Source organism: Chenopodium quinoa, unplaced genomic scaffold (genome assembly GCF_001683475.1).
Source record: "Chenopodium quinoa cultivar QQ74 unplaced genomic scaffold, ASM168347v1, whole genome shotgun sequence".
Classification (NCBI taxonomy): domain Eukaryota; kingdom Viridiplantae; phylum Streptophyta; class Magnoliopsida; order Caryophyllales; family Amaranthaceae; genus Chenopodium; species Chenopodium quinoa.
Genome location: NW_018744874.1, coordinates 504,686 through 524,786, shown reverse-complemented (window position 1 = coordinate 524,786; position 20,101 = coordinate 504,686). Strand labels below are relative to the sequence as shown.

General features: G+C 34.8%; 4 protein-coding genes across 5 annotated transcripts; 3 read left to right on the top strand and 1 right to left on the bottom strand.

The window, feature by feature from the left end:
- Nucleotides 1-1,626, top strand: LOC110704903 (probable carboxylesterase 1). The gene has a single exon (XM_021882714.1). It carries the CDS (start codon nucleotides 447-449, stop codon nucleotides 1,395-1,397), a length of 951 nt encoding a protein of 316 aa, XP_021738406.1. The 5' UTR covers nucleotides 1-446; the 3' UTR covers nucleotides 1,398-1,626.
- Nucleotides 1,627-4,865: 3,239 nt separating this feature from the next.
- LOC110704902 (2-hydroxyisoflavanone dehydratase-like) lies at nucleotides 4,866-6,191 on the top strand. The gene has a single exon (XM_021882713.1). It carries the CDS (start codon nucleotides 5,181-5,183, stop codon nucleotides 6,150-6,152), a length of 972 nt encoding a protein of 323 aa, XP_021738405.1. The 5' UTR covers nucleotides 4,866-5,180; the 3' UTR covers nucleotides 6,153-6,191.
- Nucleotides 6,192-10,074: 3,883 nt separating this feature from the next.
- LOC110704968 (probable carboxylesterase 2) lies at nucleotides 10,075-11,438 on the top strand. Its single transcript, XM_021882778.1, has one exon. The coding sequence runs from the start codon at nucleotides 10,333-10,335 to the stop codon at nucleotides 11,311-11,313; it is 981 nt and encodes a 326-aa protein (XP_021738470.1). The 5' UTR covers nucleotides 10,075-10,332; the 3' UTR covers nucleotides 11,314-11,438.
- A 134-nt stretch (nucleotides 11,439-11,572) lies between these two features.
- LOC110704967 (sister chromatid cohesion 1 protein 3-like) lies at nucleotides 11,573-17,658 on the bottom strand. Of its 2 annotated transcripts, XM_021882775.1 has the most exons (14): nucleotides 17,078-17,651; nucleotides 16,369-16,633; nucleotides 16,229-16,275; nucleotides 16,090-16,139; nucleotides 15,819-15,880; nucleotides 15,373-15,713; nucleotides 15,170-15,290; nucleotides 14,950-15,089; nucleotides 14,418-14,857; nucleotides 12,927-12,966; nucleotides 12,787-12,832; nucleotides 12,566-12,698; nucleotides 12,081-12,229; nucleotides 11,573-11,854 (listed from the first exon to the last, which is right to left on the bottom strand). In XM_021882775.1, the coding sequence occupies exons 1-13, from the start codon at nucleotides 17,199-17,201 to the stop codon at nucleotides 12,131-12,133; spliced, it is 1,908 nt and encodes a 635-aa protein (XP_021738467.1). In that variant the 5' UTR covers nucleotides 17,202-17,651; the 3' UTR covers nucleotides 11,573-11,854; nucleotides 12,081-12,130. The 2 variants fall into 2 exon arrangements, with proteins under 2 accessions (XP_021738467.1, XP_021738469.1); XM_021882777.1 differs by lacking the exon at nucleotides 11,573-11,854 and having other exon boundaries at nucleotides 12,102-12,229; nucleotides 12,780-12,832; nucleotides 17,078-17,658.
- Between the last annotated feature and the right edge of the window lie 2,443 nt (nucleotides 17,659-20,101).

Below are 20,101 nucleotides of genomic sequence, written 5' to 3'. Positions count from 1 at the left end.
ACAAAAAACCAAAAAACAGAAAACCACAACGATGCCAAACGAAAGTACTTCATCTTGAATAATGCTTGGAAGAGTTTAGAATCAATTAACCACAAATAGAACTCAATAACATGTCATTTTATTTTATTTTATTTTATTTTTTGAAACAATTTCCAAAAAAAATTATTAGTTAATTTCTCAAACATAATTTCCAAAAATGACGGGAAGGGTAAAAAAAAAACAATGGTAGCAATGGGATAGAAGGGTAAAGAAACTAATTAAACCGTTAGTAAAATCTCTCTCTAATTATTAAACAATATTTTAATGAATGGCCTAGAGAAAATTTTGGTGAAAAATAAGTTTTCAATGCATATAAATTTATCATCAAAGAACAAAGAAATAAAAAATGCATGTAGTAGCTTACACAATATAGACACAAACAACAATAAATATCGCTTAAATTAAGTATGGAATGCGATATTGAAGAAACTGCTCGTGATTTTTTTCCATTTTTTAGGGTTTGTAAAGATGGTCACATTGATAGGTACATCCTTACAACCCAAGTCCCCGCGGGTGTTGACCCATTTACCGGGGTTCATACCAAAGACATTGTAATATCAAAAGACCCGAAAATATCGGGCCGGATGTTCCTCCCTAGGTTGGATGATACGGATAGCGAAGATGATAGTCCAAAGAATAGGAGTCTACCAAAGGATAGGAGTGTACCATTGCTTGTTCATTACCATGGTGGAGGCTTTTGTACCGGGTCAGCCTTTGGTCCAATAATTAAGCAATTCTTGAGTAACTTAGTTTCTATGACCCAAGTGGTTGTTATTACTATAGACTATAGGTTGGCACCCGAGAACCCGTTACCCATTGCATATGAAGATAGTTGGGACGCATTCAAATGGATTGCGTCCCATGTAAATAGGAACGGGCCTGAGCCTTGGTTAAATGATTATGTGAATTTTAATCGAGTTATTTTGGCCGGAGAAAGTACTGGCGCTAATCTTGCCCATGATGTTGCAATTAGAGGTAGTGTTGAACCCTTAGAGGGGTTAAAACTTGAAAGTCTATTAGCCATTCACCCGTATTTCTGCACAAAACAACAACGTGAACCTGTAGTTAATTATATATATCCGTCAAGGGATGAGGAACCAAGGTTGAACCCTAATACAGATCCAAGATTATACAAGTTGGCGTGTGATAAGGTACTAATTTGTGTCGCGGAAAAGGATAGGTACAAAGAAAGGGGATTTGATTACTATGATACCTTAGAAACAAGATGGGAAGGCAAGGTTGAACTTGTGGAGACATTGGGGGAAGGCCATTGCTTTCATTTGCTTGATGCTGGCTCCCCAAATATTGACCCTTTGATGGCTAAGCTTGTTTCTTTTATAAATGAGGATTCTTATTAGATGATTTATTACTTCCTTATTTATATTTGTAAATATATATTATATATATGTATATCATACGTCTTAGATTTCTTTTTGTTCTTTTAAGTTCTTCCTACAATTTTGAGTTTTTTCTCGCAAAAAAATTTCAAAGTGGAAGAACAAAAAAAGATTGAGGAATGGACACTATACGTATCTCATCTATACCTTTTTTGAATTGAATATCCCAATAAAATGTCCAATTTTTCTTATAGTAGTGGCTTGTGATCGATTTTACCATTATATATATGAGTATGATAATCAGCATATTATAATAGTTTTCTATCATAAAAAATATGTTGTGATTTCTACAAATTAATTAAAGACATCAATCATTTCTGTTTGTATGAAAAAAAATTAAAATATCCTTGTTGACTTCGATCTAAATTTCGAGTAATATTTTCTCCATGTGTTTTATATGGGTATTTTACTATAGATTTCTAAACTTATACAAGTATCATTTTAGCGAATGCATTATAATAACACTTATTTACAACCATTAAGACTTATATAACATTACTCTTAATTTATTAGACTAATTATGAATTGGTTTTTTAATCGTCGTATAGTATATTCTTCTTTAGAACAAATAAATAACTAATATACCTTTGATTTGTGGTCTGGTTTTTTTTTTTTTTTTTTTTTTTGAAGACAATTTGTGTTCTTACTTATATAAAAGAAAATATGGCAAATAGAAACAAATTATTTTACTAGATGATGATCTTTGATTCAAATAGTTAAATTTCGAGGGCCAATAATCTCTTGCAGACAAAAGATAGATAATTAAATTGCACATCTAGCTAATAGAAGTTGAGGAAACTTTTAACGATATTATATTGTTATATTGCCATAATAAAAAGGGTAAAAGGTCAAAAAATAATTATAATTCTATGCATAGTATAGTATTTACAAAGTATTAATAAATAAATAACCTAAAAATTGAAACCCTGGAAAGAATATAGGAAGAGGGGATCGTCGGATCGGAGATTTAAAGTTATCTGTTTAATTATTTTGAGTTGTATTTGATTAAATTAATTGTTCTAGACAATAAAAATTTCAGATTGTCAACTTATATTTCTAGGAAAAAAAAAATTATATGGTTTTTATCAGAGTTTTTTTGGTGCAGCAGGCCACACGGTATGGCCTGCTGCCAAGTCAGTAAAAATAACGGATTACGGAGTATGACGCGTGCATAACGGGGTTACTATTCACGGGCATAACGAGGTTACTGGTTTTTCAGGGTTACTTGTATTTTTCAGGGGTTACTTGTATTTTTTTTTTTCAGGAGTTACTTGTATTTTTTTTTTTCAGGGGTTACTTTTATTTTTTTTTCAGGAGTTACTTGTATTTTTTTTTCCTCCAAAGGTTACTTGTATGGATTATTTAAGGGTTATTTGTATGGATTACTTATTTAAGGGTTACTTGTATTTTTTTTTTCAGGGGTTACTTGTATGAGTTACTTATTCAAGGGTTACTTATATGAGTTACTTCAAAGGTTACTTGTATGAATTACTTATTCAATGGTTACTTACTTACTTGTATGAATTACTTATTCAATGGTTACTTGTTACTTATTCAAGGGTTGCTTGTAGGCCCCATACCAAACCAGTAACACCCTACAATTAACCCTTGACCAAAACCGGTAACACCCTACAAGTAACCCATGACCAAACCAGTAACACCCTACAAGTAACCCCCGACCAAAACCAGTGACACCCTACAAGTAACCCCCGACCAAACCAGTAACACCCTACAAGTAACCCCCGACCAAACCGGTAACACCCTAAAAGTAACCCCCGACCAAAACCAGTAACACCCTACAAGTAACCCCCGACCAAAACCAGTGACACCCTACAAGTAACCCCGACCAAACCAGTAACACCCTACAAGTAACCCCCGACCAAAACCAGTAACACCCTACAAGTAACCCCTGACCAAAACCAATAACACCCTATATGTAACCCCTGACCAAACCAGTAACACCCTACAAGTAACCCCTGAACAAACTAGTAATAACCTACAATTTTTGACGTAGAATGTTCGATCTAAGATTCCACAAAGAAAACGAGCTGAAATTTCTTTGGTTCTCATCGATTTCACTACTTCAAATGTTGTTGATGAACTTGAGGATAATTAATCACAATTTTTCACAACAATTTACACCCAATTTCTACAATTTCGGGCTTTAATTGTAGCAGTTTAGCAAAGAGGAGAGAGAAAATGGGTAAAGTAGAGATATAGTTGTTGGTGATGTGTGGTTTGACTTAAAGAAGAAGCTAAGAAAAGAAGAGAGAGAAAATGGGTGGAGTAGAGATATCCTTGTTAATGATGTGTGGTTTGGCTTAGAGAAGAAGTTAAGAAAAAAAGGAGATAGAAGAGTTGTGGTATTTAAAAAAAATATATAAAATAAAAATTGAGGTTGCCGCACCGTGTGGCCAGCCACATACAAAAATTTGTGGGTTTTTATTGTATTTTGTAATCTCGTGATAGTTAAGATTTACCAAAATCACAATAATAAGAAAGGAAATATGTTAAAACTTATGAAATTATAACTTTGACGTAATTAAAAATAGTTAGAAATAAAGGTGATTTTGAGAATATGTATAAAACATTTTCCTAGACTTTAGGGTTCGTTTGGCATTGATGTGGTTTTCTGTTTTTTGGTTTTTTAAAAGTATAGGATATAGTCCCATAATGAATAAAAATTTATTTAAACATATTAAAATTATAATAATTTTGAAAACTGACAACAGAAAAGTGGAAACACCTTTTTCTTGTTTCCTGTTTTTGGTTTTTAAAACAAAAACAGGAAACTGAAAACCAAAAATGATGTCAAACAAGCCCTTAATTATTACCTTAAGTTTTTTTTTTTGTAGAGTTAGCCCTCTAACATGATATCAGAGCCAGCGTGATACAAAGATCACAAGTTCAAATCTCATACACCGTACCCCCCACTTTCAAGTGGAATATTTCGGGGTAGGTGTAGCAAGGGCCTATGATGCATTCACATTTCAAACCCAACAAACTCTTGTGTGAAAGGACATAATAGAGTATAAAATTTATTCTTAGGCCTTAACCATTACCTTTATATTTTGATTGAGTTAGTCCTCTAACAATAACCAAAATTTGTTAAGACCTTATATATTTTTTTTACGGCTGTTAAGACCTTATATAAATAAAACTTAATTTTTCTTAATTGTTGTTGTATAATTGTAGATACTTTTTCTACTTTTGACTTCTACTCATTTTGTTGTAAATTTTCCAATTAACATCACTAAGTTGTAACTATGCTAATAATTTCTAAAATTGATCATTATACCGTATATCTTTTATTAAAGGATCATAGAATATTAGAATTGAATTTGTTTTTCATACCTACTTTCTCTGTTTAATTGAAGGGTAAAAAGGAGAATCTTAAAGTTTAAAACCAACTTGAGAGTCCATGCAATAATAACATAGAAACATATTGCACATCTAAATTTATTAGTTACTTGTATTTGTTACCTACCAAACAAAATTTCCAAGAATAGCGATTAGAAAATGACAATAATAAAGTTGTCAAAAAGAAAAAAGAAAATGACAATGACAGTAAAGAAAGAGAGGGAAAAGAAATGAATAAGACCATCTAAAAACGAATGGCCTAGAGAAAATGTTGGTGAAGATTAGGTGTAATTATAAAATTACACAAAATATACATATTAAGATTTTCTCATCCAACTTAAGAAATTTAAAATAAAAGGGTGATAAAGTAGTAAATTACACAAAATGGCCACCAATATCAAGAGGGAATTAAGTGTGGAATTAGATTTAGAAGAATTTACTCTAGATTTTTCTCTTTTTTTAGAGTTTGTAAAGTATGGTCACGTTGATAGGTACATCCTCACAGTTGAAGAAAAGCCAGGTATTGATCCGATTACCGGAGTTCAAACCAAAGACATAGTAATATCAAATGATCCTGAAATAACGGGTCGAATATTTCTCCCTAAAATGGATGAAACCGGTGATGATACGGGTGACCCGAAAAGCAAGAAGGGTTTACAATTGTTTGTTCATTTTCATGGAGGGAGTTTTTGTACTGGATCAGCCTTTAGCCCAATTACCAAGGAATTCTTGACCCATTTCGTTTATAGAGCCCAAGTGGTTGCCATAACAGTGAACTTTAGGCTAGCCCCCGAGTACCCCTTACCCATTGCATACAACGATTGTTGGGCCGCATTTAAATGGATAGCGTCGCATACAAATGGGAATGGGTCGGAGCCTTGGCTAAATGATTATGTGGATTTTAATCGGGTGTTCGTGGGTGGGGAAAGTAGTGGAGCTAACCTTGCCCATGATGTGGCAATTAGGGCTAGTGTTGAACCCATTGGTGATGGATTAAAACTAGTTGGGTTACTAGCCATTCAACCTTATTTCGCCACAAGAGAAATCACAAGATTAATCCAATATTTGTATCCGTCGAGTAGAGAATTGAATAATGAACCAAAGTTGAATCTAAATATTGATCCAAGATTGTGCAAGTTGGCGTGTGATAAGGTATTGATTTGTGTTGCGGAAAATGATAAGTTCAAGGAAAGAGGATTAACATATTACTACAGCTTAAAATCAAGGTGGGAAGGGAATGTTGAATTAGTGGAGACATTGGGGGAAGGCCACTGCTTTCATTTGCTAAATACTAAATCTCCCAATATAGAACATTTGATGGCTAAACTTGTTTCTTTTGTTAGTAAGGATGATTAGATTAGATTAGATTAGATTAGATTAATAATTACCTCTTCATTTGTTTTATTATATATAATAAGCACTCCATAATACTATAACGTATTTTATTACTCGTAGTATGTATATGTATACTATTTTAAAATGTTCAAAAAACTGCCTGCAATTTTTATTATAGCATCGGAAATTAGGTATGTTCCTGTTTTCATCATTATCCTTTTGTTTCCTTTTGTTTTACACACTTATCTTACATTCACAAAGCCAAAGAAAGTAAGTGTGTGTGTTTTTTTTAAAAAAAAGTTCTTTTACAAAAAATGGGTGTATGTATGAAAAAGGTGCATTAAAACAAATTGAGTAAAAAAAATATTAGGATTGAAAAGTAAGGTGGTAAAAAATAATATTCCCTTCGTCCTTTTATTAAAGTCCCATTTCTAACATTTATTAATCACATAATAATGAAAAATAGGACTCCAATAAAAGAACAGAGGAATTACTTGTATTTAAAATAGAATAAAGTTTAATTTGGACAATGTTTAAAAAAATTAAAAAGAATAATTTCACTCTTGGACACCAAATTAAACCTCATTAAATGAAAACCGTATGTATTACCATCTTAGCTAGAAATAAATCATGTTTAATTAAAAAAAAAAAATCAAAGTATGTTATGTGAATGGAGAGTTCATCAACCTACCCAATGCTGGGATGGTTCAAATGGAGTAATTCTACGCTTAGTTGACGTTGAAAAGTACCATAAAACAAAAGAGTAAATTAAACAACATAAAAATCTTGAACGTCTATTTTTTTTTTCCTTGCCTAACATTAATCCATGAAGTAATAAATACTCCGTAGATTGCTAAAAAAATTCTCTATTAATAAGTGTATATATCAGGTGAGGTATTAAATATCAACTAGTCTTCTGATCTGTGGAATGCACAGTTTATTTATAGGAATACTATACAAATAATTATTTTTTAATATATTTATACTGGCAAATGAATAGTTTATAGAGGAGATCGAAGAAGAGGTAAAAATTGAATGCAATTGTAGTAGAAACTAAACTGAAGGAAAGTGAACCAAACAACATTCAATAATTTATACATGTATAGAATTAAAGTTTTTTTTTCATATGAGAAAAGGGAATAAAAAAAGAAAGATTAAATGAAGTGACATGTGGCATTGTGAAAATAGTATAGTGCACCCGGGTGCACCATACGCATGGTGCACCCGGAAAGAACATTAGACATATTTTAAAGAACATGGGCAAAAAAAAGAACATGCTAGTGTTAGAAAAAGAACATACCTATGTTTGACAAAAGAACATGTTTGTGTTTGACAAGAACATGACATTACAAAGAACATAAAGTCTTTACAAAAAGAACATGTTATTTTTCATGGTTATTTAGGTGTTGAACGTGTTTGAAAAAAAACATTATATTTGACAAAAAAGAACATGTTCGTGTTTGACAAAGATGTAGGTGATCATTGGGTGGGCCGGGCCAAGGTTAAAAAATCAGCTCACTTCTCGGGTCGGGCCAAATTTTGGGCCAAAGTTTTTGTGCCCAAAATTGTCCGGCCATGCGGGCTTTTCAGGTCGAGTAAAAAAATCAACTAAAATGCATAAAACGCATTCCCAAACCCGCCCAATAAATTAAATTTAAGGGCCGGGTCCGACCCGATTTTGGGGGCGAAAAAATTCTGCCCAAAACCCGTCCAAAATCAGGTCGGGCCGTTCTAACTTTGATCACCTCTAGCTAAAGAACATAAAGTCTTTACAAAAAGAACATGTTCTTTTTTCTGGTTACTCGAGTGATTGATTTTTTTTTTTAATTTACATACATTAAAGAATATATTGTATAATATAAAGAACATATTGTATAATATAAAGAACATATAGTTCAAACTCAAAGAACATAATCATCAAACTTAAAGAACATATTATGCTCATGTTCTTTATAAATATATATAATGTTCTTTTTTTGCCCATGTTCTTTTAAATATACCTTATGTTCTTTTCGGGTGCACCATGCGCATGGTGCACCCGGGTGCACCAACCATACATTAGTGGCATTGGAGAAAAAAAAAATGTACATGTAGGCATGTGGCATTATAGGGATGATGGTTTTTGTTTTTAAATACTAATAAAGTATAGATTTGTCTATTTTTGTGTTATGCATGGGTTATCTAATTATCTTTATAGTAGAGATCTTGCTAACAAGTGTCTCATAGTCGTCACATAACTACTTACGCACTCCGTTTCACACCGATCTTCCCACTTTAACGATACACATTTGTCAACGCATTATTTTGACCATAAAGGCTTAAACTACTCATTGAGAATTTGAGACGGAATACACTAAGAGCAAACATGACTATGTTATGTTTTACATAGTATATAAGTATTAAGATTAATTTTGAAGACTTTCTCATCTTATAATATCAATATTTCACATAGGAAGATTTTATTTTAATGGAGAGACTAATTTATGCATGTCAAAATCATGCGTTAATTAGTGTAATCAATGTTTTTTTTTAAATGTAATACCTCCATTTTGTAGTCATATTAGGTTAGTGCTCATGCGATGCACAAATTTAACCAAAAAAAATATTCCGCAATAATAATTGTAGACATTGTCATTTTTTGGATGGATTTAGTTGGAAGAAAATTGGCAATATATATAATTTTTAATGATATTTAATGTATGGTAAAGAATAAGGTATAAAGACTAATCACTAATGAATACTCAAAATTCAGGTGAACTTTTTAATACGGAGTATTAAATTTATCAAAAAATCTTGTCAATTTATTATTATGAAATACGATTCTATTGTTTAACAGCTTCTTTTCTAATTTTCACTAATTCAGACCACAAAAATATTGGAAACAACATTACTTGAAAAACGTAAATGTCTAGATGAGTGATACTATAACAACTTTAGTACACCAAAAGGTGACCTTATTTCATTAACCAACTGCAGCAAACAACCTTGAGTAGGCTATCAATATTGGTGTGATTGTACCAAGGTCCACATTATGCAAGAAATTAGGTCATATCAGAAAGTTGGCGTGAAAAGAATTGTCTATGAAACAGGAAAAAAAATTTATTGCTACAAGCCTACTAGTTTAATACTATACTTCTTCCGTTTCTTTTTAATTGACACGTTTCTTTAGTCACGTTTGTCAATGCACTTATTCAATCATTAATATCTTTAATTATTGATAAGCAAAAATTTTAAAAAGTTGATATTTTGAAAGTATATAACGTTACGAATCTAATAAGATCCCACACGACTATATTTTTCATTACGTATAATTGTATAAAGCACAAAATACTGTCAAATGGAGGTGGATGAATGGTGCTAATGTCAAACGTGTCAACTAAAAAGAAACGGAGGTAGTACATAACTAGAAAGATTTCGATCAGATTTCAACCCTTATAGCCTTACGGGTAGGGATGGCAACGGGTCAGACTCGGAGCGGATTATGCTAAATCGGACTCCAATCGGACAGGAAGTTGGAGGCTATATCCGAATCCGACATCCGACTTCAATATCCGACCTCCGACTCCGAGTTTTTTTTTCGTTATTCAATATAGTTTGAGAAATTGGGCTATTTGGACCTTTAAAACCCACACCCAATGTCACCATGACCCACACAAAAATCCATTATCTATTGGAGACGGAGTCGGATAATCCATCACAGTCGAACATTTGTCGGAGTCGGATTTTTTCTTGGATTTTTTGTAGGATCCGACTTCGACACTCCTCCGACTCGGAGTCAGATTATTTTAACGGAGTCGAACTCAAATTACTTTTTTTCTCGGACTTGGAGCCAATTTTTTTACCTCGGATCGGGACGGAGTAGGATTGGATCCGAACAGGATTGCCATCCCTACTTACGGGTTTTTTTTATCCCATATTTACGAGTCATGTACTTGAAAAATAAAGGGGAAAGATAAGAGAAACTCCACCTCCTCAAGCATCCTCATCTTTCAAATGAGTCACATTTTACTTGATATAGGAAAGAAAATAAAAATGATAGAAAATCCTGAAATTCTGGTTTCTGTTAAAAAAATCCAGGAAATTCTTGCTCAAGTTAACACCACACGTTGAATATAAAAGAGGACAAAGGCAATCAAATTATTGACACTCCAAAATAAGCAGTTAAAACAACCATTTAAAAAATATAGGATAGCAAAAAAAAATGGAAGAAGCATTGAAAGCAATGGCTACTGTAAATGTACAAGATGTAACCCATGATCTTCGTCCATTTCTAGTGGTCTACAAAGATGGAAGGGTGCAGAGGTTCACTGGCACCCAACATGTTCCGGCCTCGACCGACACGGTCACGGGGGTGGAGTCCCTAGACGTGGCTGTGCTCCCGGAGGAAGAAGGCGGTGTATCGGTGCGGCTATACAAGCCTGCAGGAGGAGACGTTGGACGGCTACCCGTGTTGATTTACATTCATGGAGGAGGATTTTGTATTGAATCAGCTGCATCACCTATGTACCATAATTATCTGAATGGCTTATGTTCTAAGGCCAATGTGCTGGTTGTGTCTGTTGATTATAGGTTGGCTCCTGAGCACCCTGTTCCTGCTGCCTACGAGGATTCGTGGGCGGCGATTAATTGGGTTGGTAAGGGAGATGGGCAGGATGTTCACCCTTGGATTAAGGATCGCGCTGATCTGTCTCGAGTTTTCTTGGCAGGGGACAGTGCTGGTGCTAATATAGCACATCATATGGTCAAGCGCCTAGGAAAAGAAAAGATTGAGAACTTGGGGTTGAAAGGTGTTATACTAGTCCACCCATATTTCTGGGGTAAGGATAAAATTGGGTCTGAGCTTCAGAAGATCAAGGCTTCTGGGGGGAACCTGGCAGATGAGCTGTGGGGATTTGTATGCCCTGGAACGAGTGGGTTGGATGATCCGTTTATAAACCCGGCCACAGACCCGGAGTTGGCGGATTTGGCCGTAGAGAAGGTGATGGTGTGCGTGGCGGAGTTGGATACTCTGAGGGACAGGGGTTTCCAGTACAAGGAGGTCCTGCAGAAGAGTGGCTGCAAGGCTAATGTTGAAGTGGTGGAGACATTAGGTGAGAGCCATGTGTTCCATTTGCTCACCCCTGGCTCACCCAATGCTGCCCCTTTTATGGACCAGGTTGTTGCCTTCCTCAACTCATCTTAAACTGATGCAGTAGAAGCTGAGTTTTCTGAATTTTAGACTATCATAATAAATGACACTATTGTACTATGCCTTGTTAATTATTATAATTAATGCAATGCTTTCGGTCCATGTGCTGAGTTAAGGCATTTCCAATGTGTTTTGTTTTTGTTGATGTTGCAATTGTTTTGTATCTAATTGGTTTGAATTTAGCCATTTTCGCGTAGATTATTGAATTCATAATGCAAGAATTGCAATTGTGGCTTAACAATTAACAAGCGAATCATCAAGCATTGTGAATAGCAAATAACAGCTAACAAGCTTAAGTTATCAGTAACATTAACCTACAAGTTACACCTGATATGGTAGCACTATAAAAAGAGTCCTTCTAGGGTTCTAAACATCGAGAACACTACAGACTACAAGAAACATTTCCTAGTACAGGAAAGAGCTGTGTTGCAATACTTAAGCAATCAGCATCATGTCATGGTATCAACTATTATGTGCAACGATCCCTCCCTATTTATGATTGAACAAAAGTTTTTACTCTAACTGCTGTACACTTCTGCAAATTTAATAACACACCTTATTAGTCTCACCAAAAGTTTAGCATATGAATACACAGTTTGATGACCATAAGTAGATGAACTGATGTGAAAAACTAAAATGAAAGAAATCAGAACACATGAACAGAACAAACTAACTCGAACTTCTATGCATAAATAAATCAATAGCTGAATCTACCTACAAGCTCATTTAAGGTGGTACTAGTAAATCCATACAGATCATACCTGTATATATGGTTTTATCAGGGATGAACACCAATTAATCTGATGCAGCCTCATAGTTGGGCTTTAGACATAGTTGGAGTCAGCTTCAATATAATATCCCCATAGGGCTCATCCTGTTGAACGTCAATCAGTCCACAATCCTTCAAAACCTGAAGTCAACAGAAACCATCAGAAATGTGATTAATGAAAATACTAAATCATTTTAAGTTAAATCTTGAATACTTTAGTGTATATTAATCAACTGATTTGATGAAAAATATTATTCCTCATAGTTATAACTGTCCATCTTTAGAATTTAGGCAGCTGATACTAGGGGAAAGCTTAGAAATGAGAACAGGCCAATAAGAGACAAATCCCTGTCACGGTGTAGCACAAAAAATAAAAGTTCAATCAAATAGTCAGTGAGGGCTTTCATGAACCAGAGAGGTACTCCTAAAGTCCTAATCCAATTTAAGAAAACCTTGAAATAGCATTTTAAGACTTACCAAAGTTTCATAAAACATCCGTGCACATAACTTCCTTTGTCTTCCTTCCAATATGGTACTTAGATTTAAATTAACAGAACCATCTGTGAAGTTGGATACAGGAGAATGATTTTTCAGAAATTGAGCCACTGCCCTGCAACCCAAAAACACAAGTTTAATCTCACAGCATTGAGCCTAAAATGCTGATGAAGCCTAAAATGTTTAGGAAGCATACTGGTGACCTTGTCCTGGCAGACATGGTACCTCCCGTTTGAGCCCCTTGAGAATCTGATACAGGAAGCTAATGTTAACCACAATTCTTGAATTGCATATAACTAACCAGATATGAACAACTATTAATACAGTAGTACATGCAGCTTACCAGTGGGGCTGTTGTTATCTAGTTCCAAAAAAGAGAGCTCCTGCAATCGAAATAGGCAGGTATCTCAGCAATGATAGGCAAAAATACTAACAGTGTGCTAAAGGCAGCTTAATAACTTAAAGATGTCACAGCCAAGAATCAAAGACATCATTTGGACATGTCAAAGGTGAAAAGACATCATTTGGACATGTCAAAGGTGAAAACTTTTAGAAAGGTTCAGAAATGCAATCACGGCAGTGAAGATTATTTCAGAACTTGAACTTAATATATCTAAATCCTAAAAAGAATGACCCATAAGATACAATTCCAACGCTACATCAAAGATTAAATAACAAAATGGTAGATGAATATCAAAATAACCCTCCGACTAAAAGTATAACATTGGCAGTTATATTGATCTTTGTCAGCATGTTGTCTTCCAGACTAACAAATGAAGCCAACTACTATAATGACACCATGTAGCTAGACACCAATGTGCAATGGGACTCAAGTATAGGCAAGCTAATTGTGTTTAGCACTTATTGAGAACAGGCCTCTGCAAAACTTTAAAGCTTGCCAGGAAATCCTTAAGCACTGTGGAAATAGGTACATCCCTACTAGGAGTCCTAGGTGTGCGATAAAAGTTGATCAAAAGTATTCCTAATAATAGCATTCAATAGAATTCGGCGGCTTCTGCCAAGGATATATTGATTGCTTACATTCTCCTGCTATATTCATTGGGTTGATCATGTTAGTTGTTGGCTATGAGACGGGATGAGCTTTCTTGGCCTTGGTGCCTAGGAGCTTGGCTAAGTTCTAGCCCATTTACAGCTGATTAGGTTGGTACTTAAAAGCAAATTAGGAAGAATATGCTAAATATTTGGAAATGGAGAAGTCTAAAGGCTAATCTAAGTTTCCTTGCTTGCCTTTCAAGAACCAAGGTCCAGAGGTGCCCAACTCTTGTAAGAGATGACAGATGATCAGTGGTTAATTGAGTTCAAGCTTATTGAAAGGTAGTGGCAGGAAATAATTAATAGGGGGCTGCACTAGGTCTGTGCTAAGAGAGTGCAACTAGTCAACTGTGTCCTAAGTCGCTAGTCTGGTAATTCCATACAAATGGTTGGCACAAATTGTAGTTATATGAAACAATAAGGTTGATTAACTGAAAAGTGCACTGAGGAGACTGCGAAAGTGTGTTAAGCCACTAGTCCTAAATTTTGCTGGGTGTCTGTGTTGTTGAGTAGCAGAGTACTACAAGATGTGTTCATTCTTGAATGTGTTGCACAAAAATGAGCTAGACTGTGTAACCCTTCCTTAAAAGTACAGTTGCATTGCTATTCTCTCATAATCTATAACTTATTCCGTCCCCTGTCTCAGAAATAGAAAAGAACAAATGTTTCTCCTTCTTTTGTCATTGTGGCTTCCTTTGTGCTCCAAATTATCTCCTTTCCCTTCTAAGGCCTTTCTCTATCAATGCCAAAAAAAAAAAAAAAAGTAGTTCAGAATACTTACATCTGCTTTCATAGAAGCTCTTGACTCGGGAATGTCTGATGGAGCAGTACCTCCATCATCATCCCTATCCTCGAAATTCAAGATTGGTGTTTCTATCTCCGTGGCAGCAGACCGGGTATACATACCCATATCTGATTGCGTATCAGTAGTTCCAAATCTAGGCTCTGAAACTGAACTTGGAACCATTGTGGACGAGGAAGTCGCTGCAGTTTGGGGCTGTGGAGACATTAATAGTGGAGAGGAAGGAAGGAATTGCTCAATGTTGTGTCCAGGCTCACGATCTGCTGATCGAAGACGCTCAATTTCATCACCAACATTGGGAGTATGTGCAGGAGATTCTGCTACCCTAGACTCCAACTGAGCTTCTTCTGTCACAGGCAATTTCAGGTGCGAAATTTTTAAGTCTTTGCTTAAAAGATTCTGGAGATTGGCACCCATTCCTGCAACATAACAAAGTTTTTTCATCCATTACAGATTGTTGAGGCAGAGAGAAAATCATCATGCTATTAACTGTATTTGTGAGACTACCTACCAGATATCAGTGGCTCTGAGAAAACCTCTTCATTCTTTTTCTTTTTCTCACTAAACCTCCATAATTCCAAAGCAGAACAAGGCAACTTCTTTTTCTTCTTTACCAAATCAGAGCAATCATTGAGTGCATTTTTCAAAGCCCTGCAATACAAACTCATAAGAATCCAACTGCAATAAATAAGGGGGAAGAAAAGGTAGCCTAATGGAACAGGTAATCATACTCATTAGTCAAGACCAGAGACTCATCAAACAGCTGCTTTCTCTTTCTGTTTCTCTGGCGAGGTTGAGGCTGCTCAGGAGGTGGACTTGGACGGAGTGCCAACGCAGTTGATGGAACATTTGCTGTACAAAAATCAAAGTGTTAAGTTTTGAGTAGTTCATACACCTCTTTGTACATAAATTTCAACAGGATGAATGTGCTCACCATGAGAATCGGTATCTACATGAACTTCAGTAGGGGGAGATGAAGGACCACTATACTGCAGTGGTTCATGAGAAGGCATTGGAATTGATGGCGGAGTATCAATTTCCTTCTCAGTCGTGTCCTTTGGGGGAGATATGTTAATATTAGGGTCAACATTCTCCTTATGTGGCCGTAGAATCGGGCTGTGCACATGGACATCATAGTCAGTAGCATCACGCATGACCTCAAATGGTGGAACAATTTCACCTTCAGGCCTCCCATGTTCTTCACTTTGGTTAGGACCTTCGCCATTTCGATTATCAGGACTGGGGATAGGTGGAGTAGGAGCTTCAGGAGGAATGCTGCAATCATGAGGGGATAAGTAATGTTAAATTTTTAGTTTCACAATGAGCATAACAATAGGATACTCCTATACACCAATATAGAGACATCAGTAAACAGCTTACTCTATCTGCATTGGATCACTCTCCTCCCTGTGCTCAGTGTCCATTGTGCCTGGAATGATATCCTACAGAAATCAATTTCGACATGTTAATTTCTTCCAAGAGAGGGAAAAGAATAGAAACAAAGAAAGACACAACAACAGCAAGTCTTTGCCAAGTTTATAACCGTGACATGCTTATAACATAGATAATACAAGAGCACTCTTAGGTTCAAAAGTAGCATATCATTGTTACAAACCCGGAGTTAAAAGGAAAAGAGAAGGAAACTCATTACATCGTCAAATGTAATCCTGACATAAAGCTCTCTTTCGGAATGATACTGTTCTGTAACACATTCAGAAAGCTGATATCAATACATTAGAAGTTAGAACAATTATGAAAATGACAAAACACTGACAGTACCAAAATGCTACCTTGAAGTGTTATATCCTCTTGGCTTTTATGGTGATCATCCTGGGATCTGAGCAAGCAAAATCACAGTTAATTTACATAAATTCAAAGGTGAAACCCCATTGCACATAAAATGAGCCCGAAAACGAAATACCAAGCTCACCCATCAATAAGATACATATCATCATGCAAGTCTATAGCATCAAGTGCATAAGTCTCCGGCAACGTGACGGCATTAAACTGAGCCTGGTTAGCGTTTTCAGGCAGATTAACATCGACATGGCGAAAGGCATTCCTCAAACTCACACAAAGAACATTGCAATCATGATGAAGGTACTCAACTTTCTTTGAATATATCCGAACAACACCCAATAGAAGATGTCCTGACATTCTGAGTGCAATTGGAACTTCTGGATATATAATCCTCTCTATAAAACAGTAAAAACACCATTAACATAACCACTATCAACTAATTCTCAACAATTACTAAATAAAACGTTCATAAAAATTGAATCTTTATATGCATTAAACCCAAATATTTCGCCAGTCCTTTTTTAAAATGAAGATTCAAGAACCCTCAAATTTGTACTTCTTTGTTTTTTTTGTTTTTTTTTTTAAGCAATTTGTAATTAATAAATCAAAAACCCTCAAATTAATAACTCGGACTCATACCGTACAATTATGAACATAATTATAGAAAAGGAAATATTATTGGTTCCAATACAATTCATTATTACATTTATAATGACAAAAAAGTGAAAAACATTCAAGTTACTTACTTTATAACCCAAAAAAAAAAAAAAAAGATTGAATTTTTATTTTTCTGCAAACAACAAAAAGATAAATCAAAATCAAAGAAACATAAAACTAACCAACAGTGGAGGGAATATCAGTGGAAGCATAATGAGATTTCTTGAGTTTATGTTGAAGATGAGCAGCACACCAAACAGTACCAAGCGGGCCTTTCCGGGCCAAGAAAGTATGCGAATAAAACATCCTTAAATACCCTTTTCTTGCCGGAAAATGGTATTCCGGTGACCGGAGTACGGCGGCTCAACGGTGATTTAGGGTTTTAGAGAGAGAGAGAAAGAGGGGATTGTGATTGTTTGAGCGGTTTATTTTTTTCCTGGGTTTTTTTTGTGGGTATTTTAATTGAGTATTTATTGGTACTGTTTATGGTAGGAGGGAAAGTGTGTCTGGGAATTTTCATTTTCCCGCGCTTTGCCTTTGCTGAATTAAGGAAACACCTTCTTTAAAAAAAATAATAATTAATAAAAGAAAAATTAAGGAAACACTAATTAAAGTTTTAGAATGAAATCCGACCCATTTTAATGAATTATCTAATGATTCCTTTTAGAAAGGTTGTATAGTTGATTTGATTCTTAAATGAGTTTGGATCTTCTGGTTGGATGCGTAATTGCGGATTATAAATTTTCCTTATGTGTATGATATTTTACGGATTTTTAATCTGGGGTATTTGTTTATTCTTGCTTGATAATTTGATTAGTGGAATTTTTATTGTAAAAAAAAAAAAGTGTCTAATTGTTAATGGTCTATCATATAAAGATAGCTTCACGTTCAAAAAAAAAAAAGATAGCTACAAGTACAAGGGAGTACTCTGTACATTAAAAATACATAAGAGAAAACAAGGCTTCTAGAGGAAGTCGTCAAAAACAAAGGGCTTGTTTGGTTGACGTGGAAATTAAATTCTCATAGAAAATTGCATTTTATGGAAAATTATTTCCCTCGTGAAATTCCTAGAAATTTCTTAAATTTGTTTGGTTGGCAGTGTGGGAATTTAGAAATCCCATGAATTTTGATTGACCTACGAGGTTAGGTAATTTACTTCCCTTTTTTTGTCGCATGAATTTCTTCTTTTCACATTTTTGCTTTTTTGTGTCAACCAAACAACTCTTTTCCCTCATTTTATGTTATCAACTAGACCTGGCAATCCTAATCCGACCCGATTGACCCGACCCATAACCCGAAAGTTGACCCGAAACCATTGACCCGGAAGTGACCTAAACCCAAACTAACCTGACCCGAAATGGAGTTGACCCGAATTAACCCGACCCGAAATGACCCGACCCGATTTTAACCTGAATTAATTGGCCCGAATCAACCCGACCCAAATTGACTCAAATCCTACAATGAATAGGGTGAAATGGTGAATTACTTAGTTTAGGGCTTCTTTCTTCCCTAAGTAATAGGTACTCACAATTTTATTTTTATTTTTATATTTTTTAACTTTACTTTATTTTTCCAACTATTTTTTAAGTGAATTTATTTTGGTGACCCGACACCAACTTGACCCGAATAGACCCAACCTGAATTAACTCGACCCGAAATTGACCCCACCCAAAATTGACCTGAAAATTAATCCTAAAAATTGACCGACCCGAATTAACCCAACCCGAACAGACACGACCCAAAGTGCTGACCAGAAACTCAAATCGACCCGACCTGAACATCTGCTGACCCGAACTTGACTTAACCTGAATTGACCCGACCCGAATGACCAGTTTGCCAGGTCTATTATCAACCAAACAACTCCAAAGTTTCTTAAGGAAGTTAGGAGACCAGATGAGGAAGAGGCGTAAGGCATGTATTTAATGAGATGGTTAACGATGACCATTAATAACATTGAGCATCGAGAAGGTGAAAATGAGCTAAAGCACTACGAATAATGGAAATTCACCCCTTGCGGCATTTCAAATTCAATCAACAAAATGATTAAAATCCCCACCTTATAAAAAGTAAGAGATTATGCTTACGAATAATGTACAGACCAAAATTGCCCTTCAAAATGTTTGTTTACGTTCTTACCCCCATATGTTAATTCTTACATTTATGTCATCCCACGCTTACGGATTTAATAATGAGTGTTGAACTTTCTCTCTCCTTACATTTATGCTCTTTTATATTATTTATTTATATCATAGGTAAATTTAAAATTCACCTCTCATGATCAAAATTAATAAGATGACTCTATTAGGTTGATTAATTTGAAAGATCTTTTTACTCAATTAATTATATTAAATGGAAAATGAAATATTGAAATTTATAATGTTTGATAGTGAATGAAGGTTATAGTTTAATTGCATGACAACTTTATCAACTAGACAAGCAAATGTTGTTTATTTGTGAAGGTCAAAATTAAAGACTTACATATAATTGTGTTAATGACATTGAGACCAATGAAATGAATATGATGATTTTGCGAAACTAGATGTACTAGGAAGAAAGGAAACCAAATTGACTACGGTGAAAAGGGGAAAAAAGCAAGAAGGAAATCAAGGGAATTAACAAGGGTTTATAGGCTACAAATGGGGTTGTATAAAGCTTTTTTCTACTACACAACCAAATCCACGTTTTTGGAAGAAAATTGCAAATGCAAGCTGATACTGTAATTTCTCTGATTGTCTAAGTGTTAATGTTTTATGCAAACTAGGTGTAATCGTTTCTCCTTTATAGTTTCATATAGTTAATCCCGTATAATATATGTAGAGCAATTACAAGGTTGGTGAGAGTATACATTTGCAAAATAGTAAATGATTCGGAAAACTTTTCCATTGTTATATGCATATCCAATGTTAAATTACTAATTAAGTTTGTTGATATTTTTAATTATATTCAATTTATTCCTAATTAAGTTTGTTGATATTTTTGCTATATTGCACTGTTGAATAATTGCATAGATGTTTTTTAAGAAAAAAGTTGTACACTACTTGAAAAGTTGTGTAGGAAAAATGAAAAGTTTTAACACAACCCAATATACACATTCCATTGATTTATCAAACTATTTTCTCTAAAAACCCAATGTCGTGAAGAGTTTAAACACAACCCAATATAAACATCAAGAAAAGGCAAGCCACCCCTCGGCTGCCCTGGTATTA

Bases quoted from the DNA above. Each gene is read 5' to 3' on its own strand.
- LOC110704967 (XM_021882775.1), bottom strand. From the start codon at position 17,201: ATGTTTTATTCGCATACTTTCTTGGCCCGGAAAGGCCCGCTTGGTACT. The intron at 15,090-15,169 runs GTATGATTACCT...TTTGTATTGCAG, and splicing joins TCTCTGGTCTTGACTAATGA to GGCTTTGAAAAATGCACTCA. The intron at 12,967-14,417 runs GTAAGTATTCTG...TTTCGATTGCAG, and splicing joins GAGCTTCTATGAAAGCAGAT to GAGCTCTCTTTTTTGGAACT.
- LOC110704903 (XM_021882714.1), top strand. From the start codon at position 447: ATGGAATGCGATATTGAAGAAACTGCTCGTGATTTTTTTCCATTTTTT.
- LOC110704902 (XM_021882713.1), top strand. From the start codon at position 5,181: ATGGCCACCAATATCAAGAGGGAATTAAGTGTGGAATTAGATTTAGAA.
- LOC110704968 (XM_021882778.1), top strand. From the start codon at position 10,333: ATGGAAGAAGCATTGAAAGCAATGGCTACTGTAAATGTACAAGATGTA.